This window comes from Mesocricetus auratus, unplaced genomic scaffold (assembly GCF_017639785.1).
Source record: "Mesocricetus auratus isolate SY011 unplaced genomic scaffold, BCM_Maur_2.0 Super-Scaffold_100004, whole genome shotgun sequence".
NCBI classification, from domain to species: Eukaryota; Metazoa; Chordata; class Mammalia; order Rodentia; family Cricetidae; genus Mesocricetus; species Mesocricetus auratus.
Window position 1 is genome coordinate 78,004,777 of NW_024429189.1, and position 13,354 is coordinate 78,018,130.

The 13,354-nt window shown below is 37.9% G+C and overlaps 1 protein-coding gene across 1 annotated transcript in view; it reads right to left on the reverse strand.

The window, feature by feature from the left end:
* Positions 1–12,306: 12,306 nt before the first annotated feature.
* The window catches only part of LOC121140287, a 167,515-nt gene continuing 166,467 nt past the window's right edge, over positions 12,307–13,354 (reverse strand). Inside the window, exon 45 of the mRNA XM_040744980.1 lies at positions 12,307–13,306. Coding sequence (XP_040600914.1) covers positions 13,264–13,306 — 43 coding nt within the window. The 3' untranslated portion in view covers positions 12,307–13,263. The remainder of the gene's footprint in view (positions 13,307–13,354) is intronic.

Consider the following 13,354-nt stretch of genomic DNA (forward strand, 5'->3'; position numbering starts at 1 on the left):
GTTGTTTTTATTTGCATTTCCTTAATGGCTAAGGATGTTGAGCACTTTCTTAAATGTCTCTCAGCCATTTTAAGATTCCACTAGTGAGAATTCTCTATTTAGTTCTATACCCCACTTTTTAATTGAATTCTTTGGTGTTTTGGAGACTTGCTTCTTGAGTTCTTTGCTAATTTTGAAGTTCAGTCCTCTATCAGATGTAGGGTTAATGAATATCTTTTCCCATTCTGTAGGTTGCCTTTTTGTCTTGTTGACTGTGTCCTTTGCCTTACAGAAAATTCTCAGTTTCAGGAGGTCAAATTTATTAATTGTCGACCTCAATGTCTGTGCTACTGGTGTTATGTTCAGGAAGCAGTCTCCAGTGCCAATTCGTTCAAGGGTACCTCCCACTTCTCTTCTTAGAGTTCCAGTGTGGCTGGATTTATGTTGAGGTCTTTGAACCATTTGGACTTAAGTTTTGTGCATGGTTGAACAGGTTTCATTTTGGCTACCCTGGGTCTTCTGTTTTCCATATAAAGTTGAGAAGTGTTCTTTCAAGATCTGTGAAGAAATGTGCTGGGGGTTTTATGGGGTTTGCACTGAGTCTGTAGATTGCTTTTGGCAAGATTGCCATTTTTACTACATTGATCCTACCTATCCAAGAACATGGGAGATCCTTTCATATTCTGGTATCTTCTTTAATTTCTTTCTTTAAAGACTCAAAGTTCTTGCAATGCAGGTCCTTCACTTGTTTGGTTAGTGCTGTGCCATGGTATTTTATGTTGTTTGTGGCAACTGTAAAGGGTGATGTTTCTTTGATTTCTTTCTAAGCCCTTTTATCGTCTGTATATAGTAGGGATACTGATTTTTTAAGCTGATCTTTTATCCTGCTACTTTGCTGAAGGTATTTATCAGCTGTAGGAGTTTAATGATAGTGTTTTATGGGTCACTTATGTAAACTATCATATCATCTATAAATATTGAAAATTTGACCTCTTCCTTTCCAATTTATAACCCATTGATCTCCTTTTGTTGTCTTTATTGCTCTAGCTAGAACTTCAAGTACAATACTGAAGAGGGGACAGCCTTGTCTTGTTTCTTAATGATAGCCATTCTAATTGGAGGATTGGAGGATGAGATAGAATGACAGAGTATTTTATATCTTTTTAATTAAACTAAAAATTGTAACACTTCCCACTTCTTTCTTCTCCTATCAACCCCTCTTATGTCACATTTACTCCTTCATGGCCTCTCTTACACACACACACACACACACACACACACACACACCCTGCTGAGTTCTTTTAGGGTTGATTATATGTATAAGTTTTCAGGGCTTAGTGTTGGATAATTAGAGAACTTATATTTAGGGAAGATTTTTTTTCTTGGCAGTACTTACTTGCCTATAGCTTTTTTCTAGGGGTGGGGCCTTGGGAGCTTTTCTCCCTTCCATATTAACATGTCTGTTGGTATTGTCATTTTTCAGGTCTTATTAGGCACATATTGTTAAGGTTTATGGGTTTAATTTTCCTGAAAGTTCATATATCTACAAACTTTTCCCTTCTCTGGGGGCCGGAATTGAATTCATGTGTTCGTTTATATCCTGTTTTGGACACTGATCATATTGCATGTTTGTTTGTTTTGTTTGACATTTTATCTAATTAATTTATTTTGGAGCCCAAATGAAGCTTCTCCTTTCTCCTCTCCTCTCATCCCCTTCCTCTCCATACCTCTGCATGCCCTCCCACCTCTCTATTTCTGTTAAGGGGCATACTTCCCATGGATATCAAAAAAACATGACATGTCATCAAGTTGCAGTAAGACCAAGCACCTCCTTTTGTATTAAGGCTGGACACGGCAATTCAGTATGAGAAATAGGATCCAAAGAGCCAACCAAAGAATTGAGGACAGCCCCTGCTCCTATTTTTAAGAATCCCACAAGCAGATCAGGCTACACAGTTCTCACATATATGTAGAAGGCCTAGGTTAGTCACATGCAAAGGTTGTTGTGTGTTCCTTTGAGCTAGGTTAGTTATTTCCTTGGGTTTTCTTGGATGTTGTTGACCTGTCTGTCTCTAACAATCCTCCCTTTAGCAGGATTCCCCAGGCTTAGCCTAAGGTTTAACTGTGGGTCTCTGCATCTGTTTCCATTAGTTACTGGATGAAGGCTCTCTGAAAACTATTGGGGTAATCACCAATCTATGAGTATAGCAGAATATCATTAAGCATCATTACATTGATTTCTCTTTTTTTTCGTTTTTTAAAATTTAATTTAAATTAGAAACAAGACTGCTTCACATGTCAATCTCAGCTCCCTCTCCCTCCCTTCCTTTCTCACCCCCTTCAAAACTCCCCCAACCCCTCCCTGGACCCCACTCCATCCTCCAAGGAGGATGAGGCCCTTCATGGGGTAACTAAAGTCTGTCATATGATCCATGGAAGTGCCTAGGCCCTTCCCCATGTATCTACATGGAGACAGCATCCCTTCATGTGTAATGGGCTCGCAAACTCCATTTAGATGACAGGGCTAAATGCTTATCTATTGCCCGAGACCCCAAAGAATACTGAGGCCTCCTCACTGATACCCACTTTCAGGGGGCCTGGGTCAGTCCCATGTTGGCCTCACAGTCACGGGTCTGGGGTCTGTGAGCTCCCTCTTGTTCAGGTCAGCTGTTTCTGTGGGTCTTACCCACCAAGTCTTAACCCCTTTGCTTATCACTACTCCCTCTCTGCAACTGGGTTCCAGGAGTTGTGTTTAGCTGTGGGTGTCTGTCTCTTCTTCCTTCAGCCACTGGATGAAGGCTCTAGGACAGCACACAAGGAAGTCATCAATCATATTATCTGGGAAGGGCATTTAAGGTAGCCTATCCACTATTGGTTAGTTGCCAGTTGGTGTCATCCTTGTAGGCCTCTGGACATCTCACTAGTGCCAGATCTCTCTTCAAACCTACAATGGCTCCTTCTATTATGGTATCTCTCATCCTTCTCTCCTCTATTCTTCCACAGACTCAACTTTTCTGCTCCCCCATGTCCTTTTCTTCACCCCCCCCACTCCTAGCTTGCATCCCCTTCCTCTCAATGCTCCCAATCCCCTCAGAAGATTCTGTCCTGTTCCCCTGCTCTGGATTACCATGCATAGGACTGGTGCGGAGTGACAGGCAATTGCTGAGGAGAAACCACAGGGCAGGAGTCAGGAGCAAGAACAGGGGTAGGTTGTCCTGGACCCTGGGAGAGGGAGAAGCCAGGATATCAACACTGATGCCTAAGCATGTTAATAAACAATTCCTTACATGTTTCCAACCATTTGAGTTTCTTCTGTACTCTTTTTAATTGGATTACTTGGTATTTTGATGTCTAGTTTCTTGAGTTCTTTATATATTTTGCATATAAGCCATGTGTAGATGTGAGGTTGGTGTAGACTTTTTCCCATTATGTAGTCTGCTTCTTTGTCTCATTGACCACATCTTTTTCCTTATAGAAGTTTCTTAGTTTCAGGAGGTCACATTTATTGATTGTTGCTCAAAGTCTGTGCTACTGGTATTGTATTTAAGAATTAGTCTCCTGTGCCCATGCACTCAAGGCTACTTCACCTCTTTTTCTTGTAAGAGGTTCATTGTGGTTGAATTTATTTTGAAGTCTTTGATCCACTTGAACTTGATTTTATGCATGATGATAGATGTGAGGACTGAGTTGGGGGAGGGACAGAGGTAGAAAACTATGAAAGCCATTATCTTGATAGACCGAGCCATTATTGGGTTAGAAAGAAACCTGGTGTTAGATAAATTCTTAGGAAACTGCAAGGATGACCCCTTCTAAAACTCCTCACAATAGTGGAGAGTGCCTGAAGGAGCCTTCCCTTTTAGTCAGATTAGTGACTGCCCTAATGTCATGATAGAACTATATCCAGTAGCTGATGAAAGTAGATGCAGTAACTCACAGATAATTCCTGGTCTGAGCTCCTGGAGTTCAGGTGAAGAGAAGAAAAAGATATCATAATAACAAGGGGGGGGCAAGGTGCCAAGATCATGATGGGGAAACCCACAGAGAAAGCTAGTGTGAGTTCATGGACTATGGACTGACAGCCAAGGAGAGGGAGCCTGCATGGAAACAAACTAGAGCCTCTGAATGTGGGTGATAATTATGTGGCTTGATCCATTATGGGGGGGGGCGCTGGCAGTAGTATCAGAACCTATGCCCAGGTGCATGGACTAAATTTTTTGAGTATATTCTCTATGGTGGGATACTTGCTCAGACTTAATGGGCTTTGTCCTGCCTCAACTTAGTATGTCAGACTTTATTGACTCCCCCAAAAAGGCCTTACCCATCTGAAACATGAATAGGGGGGTGGGAAGGTGGGGATGTGGGAGGATCACAAGTTGAGGGAGGAAAACTGGCTTAGTTTATAAAATGAAACCTAAAATTTTAAATGAGAAAACAAAGGAAGGTGAAAATCAATCTGCCTCAAGATAATATTCCTAAAGGACACTTTACCCAACATAGGGACATTTGTTCAACCATATTCATTGATTCAGTGATGCTCTATTCATATTAGCCATAAATTGAAAACAATCAAGATATTTCTCATATGAAGAACAGATAAAGAAAACATTGAACATTTAAACAATCGAGTAATACTCAGCTGTTAATAAAAAAAGATATCATGAAATTTGCAGGCAAATACACGAAACTATATAAAAAATTCTGAGTGAGTTTGCTCAGACCAAGAAATATAAATATGGTATGTACTGGTTTATATCTAGATATTAGTGATTAAATAAAATATAACCAACTACTCTCTATAGACCCAGAGAAGTTAGGCATAGAGCAGAAAATAGGATAGATTAGGATAGATTTTATGTGTAGAATAAAGCTGGGGCTGAAGAGTAACAAGAACAGAAGGATCAGGTGGGAAGGAAAAGGGGAAATGGGATTTGAAACAGATCACACAGGCCAGTTCCAGAACTCCTCCAGAGTAGTGAGTAGAAGACCTCAGCGTAGTGGGACTTTAAAAATATTTTTTGTCTGAGCGTCTTTAGAAATAAGGAAACATGTACTTTCTGGTGGTAACTAAAGAAAAAAGGAAGCACATGCTTTCCTGTTGGTAACCTTTGCTTTTACTTCAACTTAAACAATTTCTCTTTCCTGACAATCTATCTTCACACAGCTACATTCTTTACATACAGCTACAGAATTCTCTTTACATGCAAACATATTTCTCCTAGAGTCATGCATCTCTACACAGTTATATCTATAACTACTCTTTTTTGTTTACCTACATTTCTCTTCTACATCTCATTTCTATAAGTTTCATCTTCCTTACCTCTACACTGTCACAAATTTCGAATAGCCACAGCTATACAGCTGATTTACATAGCTCTCTTACCGTACAGTACTTTACATGTTTCCTAGGTATAGCTTTCCTTTGTAGCAGCAGCTCTTTCACACAATTCTCTCTCTCTCTCTCTCTCTCTCTCTCTCTCTCTCTCTCTCTCTCACACACACACACACACACGCACACACCCCTTCTATATCTTTCTCAACTGCACCCTTCACACATCACACACACACACACACAGAGACAGAGATAGAGAGAGAGAGAGAGAGAGAGAGAGAGAGAGAGAGAGAATCACTCTTTGCATAGCTCTAACATAGTTTTACATAGCTGTCTCTATACCACCACTCTTCTCAAAAACTCTGGACAATTAGACAGTATATTCTCATAATATTTACTGGCCAGTGAGTAATATTTGGTCATGCATGTAGCTTGAGACTAGGACGACATGCAAAAACTCAGTTAAAGTTGCTTCTAGCCTGACCTTGATTCAGCAAAACACCTGGGAAAATAACCTTGTACATTTGTCTCTTGGGGAAAACCAGCCTATTTCAAATTTATTCTGGAATCTAAAGTTAGCTGTATAAAAGACTATCTTTGTGACTTAGATTCCTGTGTCAGTCTGAGTAATGTAAAATATCCTAGCATTATTTCTATACGTCAAAATTACATAGTTGAGCAGAAATCACCTTTCTGATCATTCACAGCTATGTACATGACCAATAGATGGAATATTTTCATCAGATAAACACATAATCAGTGGAAATACAACCAAAGCATTCTTAGGGAATAAATGCAGTTCTTAGGAAGGAATGAAGTAGCACATGAGAGAAATTACAGACAGAAAATATCAGTTTTCCACAGCCATGATCCTCTTGGAATTTGCCTGGAGGTACTCCCCATCAGGGGGTTGGCCTATTGAACACTAGTTGGCACCTGTTGTATACTGTGATTACTTTCTTGACTGAATCATGCACGGTTGGGGGAGAGTCATCAAATATACCAGTGCATATGGAAAATGTGCCCCTTAAATGATTAACACACTGTAGAGCTGTGTGAAGTATCCCCAAACTGTAATACAAGGGAAAGAGCTCCTCACATAAGAAGTCTGGGGACAGGTGAACACATTCTGAGGGCAGTATTCCTTATAGCTCAGAGATAAGGTTGAGATATGTATCTCTGCAAGCAATATTTCTCATCATCTTGCTAAATGAGGTATTTCCTTCAAGAGATAATCTCTGATGGGTTGACCCCTGAAGTATGCTGAACTCCCACTGCATAATTCTGTGGTCCATTGGCATATGTTTTAGAAAGTTTGGTCATGTATGTATGACAAATGCTACTGATTTTATTCATAATGTTTGTTAGTATATATGAATTTCCAATTTACACAAATTTTTTATTTGAAAATAGTATAATACATATATCCATAAACTGAAAATTATTTTCTATGATATGTAATAAGGTTTTCCTGATAAGCATAGTAGTGATGAAAAATAACTAAAAAATATAACATTTTTTCTGATATCCTAGATGCAAATAACCTATGAAGCTTCTAGAGTGTTTGAAACAAAGAACTTTTAGTTACTGTGGATACTCAAGAACAAGACACTCAGAATTTTGATATTCCTTGGTCTCAGCTCAGGTCCAAATTATCCTGTATCATTTGTTGGGTATTTTCCCATGATTCAATTTGATGGCTAATATTAACTGTCAGTTTTCTGAGATACATAGAAGGCAATCATTCAGTCACCTATATATAAGGGTTTATTTGCCTCTGTGAAAGCCTGTGCTAGAGTATATCAATGTGAAAGACCCATCTTAATGGTGGGTGGAATCATACACTGAGCAGGGTCTATTGTGCAAAATGGAGGAAACTAGCTAAGCACAATCTTGCAATCTCTTCTCTGCTTTCTCTGACCTTTCCATCATCATGGATTGTAGTTTTGAACTGTGCGTCAGAATAGAATATTTCTCCCTTAATATATTTTCCCCATGGTATTTGATCACAGTAACAGGGGAAAAACTAAGATATGACATTTAGAATGGTTTCAGGAAATTTCACTGTAAATGATCCCTGGTATCCACAGTTGCTTCAAGTGTTTCTTCTTATGGTGCCAACAGAATATAGTGATGAATGTCACAGAGAAATCTGTTTATTTAACCAGGCAACAGTTATGCTTTTCTCAACCTGGATCAGTTTATCTTTGTTACTACAGTAATCATTTACTTGTTAGTAGTTCCCATAAATTCTGACTTTTTTTCCTTTTTCATTTGTAAACTTCACTTGAATTGTAAACTCTTCTCTGGCATGCTAAATTTAGACAATTTGTTGCACTGCTTAAAAGTCAAGACTGTTTTATACTATTTATATTGTTGTAATATGGTTAAACATTGTAAATGATTTAAAATTTAAGGAGACAGAAACTACATTTTGAAACAATAATACTATCCTGCTTTTCACAATTCATGGTATTTTATAGGTAATTAGGTACAATTTTAAAAATGTAAGCAAAGTAATAGACTCCATTTGTCTAAGATACCCTACTCTCTTAAGTACTATAAGCAACAATGAACACTATTCCTTTTTCAGCATGACTCTGATTCCCATTTTTATTCCCTATTCTTTCTCACATAATACCATTGAAATAAGTACATACTGTTTCATCTTAATCTGAATGGTTAAAAAAGTAAAGTATTAAGAGGGTAAAAATTTCTCCATCATATGGCTCATATTGGATAGTAAGTAAATCCATGAAAAACTTTAATTAGGACAAATAATGATACTCTATTTACTCAGAGAAGTGCTAGAAACACTGTAGTGAAACAAGATTTGCTCCTTTCTCTTTAGGCATCATTTGATATTGATTGTACACTGGAAAAACAGTAGACTAATACATAACTGCTGTTTAGATAACTTCACTAGACAAAGAATTTGACATTAGAAACAGATATTAAACCACAAGAAACAAGTAGAATTAGTGTTCACATTACTGATGTTTGGAAATTAGTGTAGCTTTTCCAGATTCTCAAGTTCCAAACAATAATTTTATCTAAATCCATCCAACAGGCATGAAAGCTAAAACTCACCACCCAGAAGGTACATCACAGAAGCTTATCTCATTGGCAAAATCCCAAAGACCAACTGCAGCTTCACTGATTGGCTTATAGCCTACAGTAAGTAAAATGATGATTGCTTTCTGATTGAAATTTTCTCAATTCTTGGTTTAAGAATATAATTCTGATAGACTAGCTTCAAGCTTAAGCATTCTTGTTTAATCCCCTACTCCCCATATAAGCCATTCCAGGAGATCTTAGAGTCACAAACACACACATACACCAATACCACTGGCTATTTCTTCAGAGAACATGGATTTGATCCTGAGCACCCACATGATAGTTTACCAATATCTGTTGCTTCAGTTCTAGGGATTCCAATGCACACTTGCCCCTGAGTCAACAGGACATTACATGCATAGCCATATATCCTGACAAAAATACTCATACACCTAAAATAATGAATTTTTAGGTTGACAGAAATTTGTGATCTACCTGGACATTACCACTGACAACTGATGGTATCAGCATGCATGCAATTATCGAACTGTCAAAATGGTATACATTAAAGACCAGGTATTATGAACAAAAAAAGAAACTTCTAGAAGAAGATTTTGGAGGGAAATCCTTATCCATTGTATGGTTGTAGAAGTTCCAAGAGCCCTGAAAGGATACAGCATTTGTTGGTGCTTCTGTGTATCATTTTACCACAGTTCAATGATTAGAACACTGCTGATATTGAAGACTACTTTAGAGACTTCTGGATGATGAGGGATTATAGGGACTGTCACATGAGTTCATAAATTTTGTTGTATATAGTCCAGGGTTTTATGAATTATAATAGCATGCTTTTCTTGGAGGCAGAATGGAATACATCCTGAGAAGTGGGGTTTTCTTGTTATTTTGATCAAAACCTTGACAGATAAAAACTTCAAAAGAGATTCATTTTCAACAAGTACTTTATATATTTCATGCCCCAAGATTTGGCTAAAATTACTGATTTTCAGATTTGTGTTGTGGGATATTTGAATACTGTGTAAAGATATATTACTGTGATTGGTTTACTAAAGAGCTGAGTGGTCAATAGCTAGACAGAAAGTATAGGCAGGAATTCCTGTCATAGAAAGGAAGTAGGAGGAGATAATCAAGGTGCAGAGGAGATGCCAACAAGATAAGAAATGAGTCAGACATACAAAATGAAAGAAAGGTAAAAGGCTACATGCTAAAATATAGATTATTAGAAATTTAAGTTTTAAGAGCTAATTAGGAACAAGCCTTAGTTATAGGTCAAGCTTTCATAATTAATTATAAATCTCCATGTCATTATTTGGGTGCTGGCTGATGGAACAAAGACTCATTACAGATTAGGTAGAACATTATGTAACATGGAATTTAGCTGTTCAACCCATGACCCAAAATAGGTATGGAAGTTATGGGGCAGACAATAAGAGAAATACAATATTTTTTCCAGAATATTGTAGAATAAAAAGAAATAGCCCATTACCTGTATTCTAGATCATGTTTCTCATGAGTCCCCATCTCTCAGTAATGTTATCACATCAAGAATACATCAAGTGATTAATCCAGTCAATAGATAAAGGCCTTTTGTTCTCTAGAGATAATCTCGAAGACTTACCAAGAGGTATGGCTTACTGGTATCTCAGTAATTTTCAAAATATCCAAGTTGCCAATCAAGATCAACCTTCACATTATGGGTCAACTTCTATAAAAGAAGCAGTGGTTTTGAATTGTTGAGTAAAGATCATTGGAGACTTCAGAATGGTCGAACCCTTTTTAAAAATGCTAACAGGAGAGCAACATGCTTATTAGGTAGATGGTGACAACTGCTACGGTATTTTAATTATTATTATATATTGTTTATTACCAATTATGATTTATTACCAATGACCTTCTTGCCTGTTGGAAATATGATGCTAAAATATCACATTTGGAGTCTAAATTTCATGGAGTATCTATATTTAACATTTTAGTTAGCATACAAAATTGGGTTTCATTGTGATATTCATACATGCAAACTATGTACTTTCTCTCATCACCCACCTCTCTCCTGTCACTCACTTCCTTTTCTGGTCCCACTCATTCACTTTATAGTGCCTTCTTCTTCTGCTATACCACACACTCTATGTAATGTATAATAATACAATAGCATAATATATAGTATATAGTACAACTTGTGGTAACAACACCCATTCCCATCCTCTAGCTTGTACATTCTTTCCATCTCTCTCTTCCACAATATCTTCTGAGACTTGAGGATGGTGACATATATATATATATATATATATATATATATATATATATATATGTCTGGTTTAAAGTTGATGCCTCAACAGTCATTGCTATCATTGAAGTAAATAAGTGAACGTGTTTATGTTGAAGAATGAGAGTTGCATTGTTCTATAGGAATATATATAAATAATCAAAAGTGATAGAGCATGTCCTGTATGCTGTGAATATATGTTTCTCTTATTGGTTGATGAATAAAGCCATTTTGGCCATTGTCCAGGCAGTATATAGTCAGGCTGAAAGTAAAGTCAGAGCTACCAGACTAGAAGAATTCTAGGAAGAGGAACATAGAGAGGAGTTACAAGGGAGCTATTGTAGGGAAAAGGGACCAGTCAAAGAAACACACCCTGAAGAGAGCCAAAGAAACACATTTTGGCACTGCAACCACAACCAAAGAAATGTACCCTGGCCCTAAAACCAGTGCCAAAGGAACACACTTTGTCCCTGGAATCAGAGTCAGTGAAAGAAATGTACCCTGGCCCTAAAATTGGAGCCAAAAGGCTAAAAAGGACCAGAGAAAGAAACACACTTTGACCCTGAAACCAGAGCCAAATGTGACCCTAATCCTGTGTAAAAAAAGTAACCAATCCCAGAGCAGAACTCTAGCCAATCTGAGCTCAGCACTGAAATGGGACCAATCCTTACTCTGGAAAAACTTCCCCAACCCCAAGAATCCCTATATAAACCCTGTGTATGTTCAGCTTGGCTGGTCCAGCTGCCTTACAATAAACCCCTTTGGATGATCTTTGGGTGAAGATATTCTTTTGCGGCTGCGACAGAGCAGAGGCGACCCTGGGCAGAGCAGAGCTGTAACTTGCCGGGGAAACCTTCCTTGGCAGAGCAGAGTTGTTACACTCTGCTCCCGGCAACCCACTCTCTGCTCTCCAGGAGCAGAGCTGAACTGTAGCAACTTCGCCCTAGAAAACTCCTGCCTAGCAAAACTGCTATACTAGGCCAACATCCCCAACTGGAAGACCCTTTCCTGCAGCAGCAGAGCTGATACATGGGAGAAGCCTTTCTCTGAGGCAAGGCTGTAAGCTGCCAAGCTTACTGCAACCTGTGGTGGTCCTTGGGTCCCGAGCTCCAGGATACCTTTCCACCTGAGCTGTGTAACACTCAGTATTCTGTGACTCCCAGGTGCCAGAATACCTGACCCACTCCTGTTCCATCCTGTCCCGACCCATCCCAAAACGCTTACAGATATCATATATAGACACTGGGAAGGTAGGATGCCCAGGCATTCTCCAGTAAGATAAGGTCATGCAGAGATACACAGATTAATAGTTATGTGTTAATAATTAAGAGAGAGCTAGCCAATAAGAAGCGTGAGCCATTGGTCAAACAGTTTATAATTAATTTAAGCCTGTGTGTGTTTGAAAATAAACAGCTGTGGGACAGGGTCTCTGACTACTAATTCAGGGTTCAAATATGACCACAGTATCAAGAAGAAATTTGCTCTTGTGGAACAGACCTCACAACCATCTTGTGATAGTATTTCAAATGGTTACCTGAGATATCAAATATTTCTACCGATCAGGAGAACATGAGCACAAAGTTTCAACACTTCAGTAAAATGTGAAATTTATTTATTTATTTTTCCAAACACAGAGAACTGACTTCAATCAGCTGGTAATATTTAATAAATCAGCTTGCAATACTTAATGAAGCATTTTCTCTATATTTGAATGTGTTATATTGAACATACACAGTTTTAGAAAAAAATCCTTTAACATTTTTTTCAGAATATTGATATGCCTACAATTCTTGCTTCTTCTATTTTACTTATTTTTGCTCACCCACTTACATAAGAAGTTCTATGAACCACATCTAATGTGGTAGATAATGGTCCTTCAATAGTGAAATATGGTTATTGTAAAGCAGAATATAAGATACATTTTTAGAGAAGCATTTGGTAACAGTAATCCTTGCATTTCAATATTATTAAAATATTAAAAGAACAATACTGTTATTAAGGAATATTTTTCTCAGTTATATCAGTTTGGTATATCTGTAGAATATAGAATGTTTCTCCTATGACAGTTCACTACCAGGTCCCCCACTTTTGGAGGGTTCAGTGTACATGTCTGATATTTAAATGTTACACCTGATTCGAGGATAGTGGTCCTTAAGGTGCTCTCAAATTCCTTATTACTTCAGATCAGGTTAAATGTAGACTCAACCAGCTATCTTCTTTGTATGAATGCTGACAACCATATAAATGCAGCTTGCTAAATGGTGCAAGGAGGCTCAACTATTGGCCACCCCACATGTCTATTGTACAAATGTCAGCAAGTTGGCAAGGAATGTATAGGAGAAATCTTACCTGAACTGAGTCACAGTTACATACAATTCAGTAACACTTAGGTCCCTATATAAGAGGATCTATAACATATCATTTGTAGACTGATATATAGATGTGATAGATAAGAATTCAGATAGGTATGGAAAGGCAGACACATACATACAGGCAGACAGACAGACAGACAGACACACACACACATGCACACACACACACACACACAAAGGAGAGTTTTTAAAGGTAGATAATCCATATTCTTATCTGCTATAGAAACTACACCAATTTTTTCAAGTTATTTAATATCTGTCAATGGGAATATTGCTGGTTGTTGGTTCCTACAATCAAAGATAAAAAGGCAAAATATTGGTTAGAATCATTCAGTC